Here is a 525-nt window from a genome sequence, read left to right on the forward strand (position 1 = left end):
GGGCTGTCCAAATACGTAGACCTCATGGAGTTGATCTTGGAAGCAACAATACAAGAATCGTCTTGAGCCTATGAAAGCTAAAATGTAAATAATAAGTTATCAAATGTTAGAAAATTTCTGAACATGTCCATTTTGGTGTCAAATACCTTGAACAATTGTCACAGTCAAGCCAAGTTGGCAAATGGCTTTGTCGTGGAGTAGTTTCGCTCTATATTTTCAGTAGAAACGATGCTGCTGCTTGTTTGGACGATCCACAAAGATCACAGTGCTGGTATTGCTGGACGCGTCTTTTAAATATCCAATGATTTCATTGCGGTAAAATCATTAATCAACTTTGATCGACAGCTTCTTCCCCAAAGACTGAAACCATTCGTGGCAGTGTCCAAGCCACCCAAGGGTTTACTAAACCATGTAAGTATTGAGTATGTGGAGACACATATTGCGCCAGTCAACGCAAACTCTGTTGGAACAAGTTAAGTCGTACCTAAGTAAACCAGGAGGAGTTATGAAACTCCCAACGATTTG

The 525-nt window shown here is 40.4% G+C and overlaps 1 protein-coding gene across 1 annotated transcript in view; it reads right to left on the minus strand.

Annotated features, from left to right (window-relative positions):
- Positions 1–22: 22 nt before the first annotated feature.
- PHALS_11867 (uncharacterized protein) overlaps positions 23–525 on the minus strand; it is a gene marked incomplete at both ends in the record, with an annotated part of 1,139 nt that continues 636 nt past the window's right edge. The window contains 2 exons of the mRNA XM_024727305.1: positions 23–77; positions 147–208. Of these exons, the coding sequence (XP_024577895.1) occupies positions 23–77; positions 147–208 (117 nt within the window). The remainder of the gene's footprint in view (positions 78–146; positions 209–525) is intronic.

The sequence above is a fragment of the Plasmopara halstedii genome (assembly GCF_900000015.1).
Source record: "Plasmopara halstedii genome assembly, contig: Scaffold_555, whole genome shotgun sequence".
In the NCBI taxonomy this organism is placed as follows: domain Eukaryota; phylum Oomycota; class Peronosporomycetes; order Peronosporales; family Peronosporaceae; genus Plasmopara; species Plasmopara halstedii.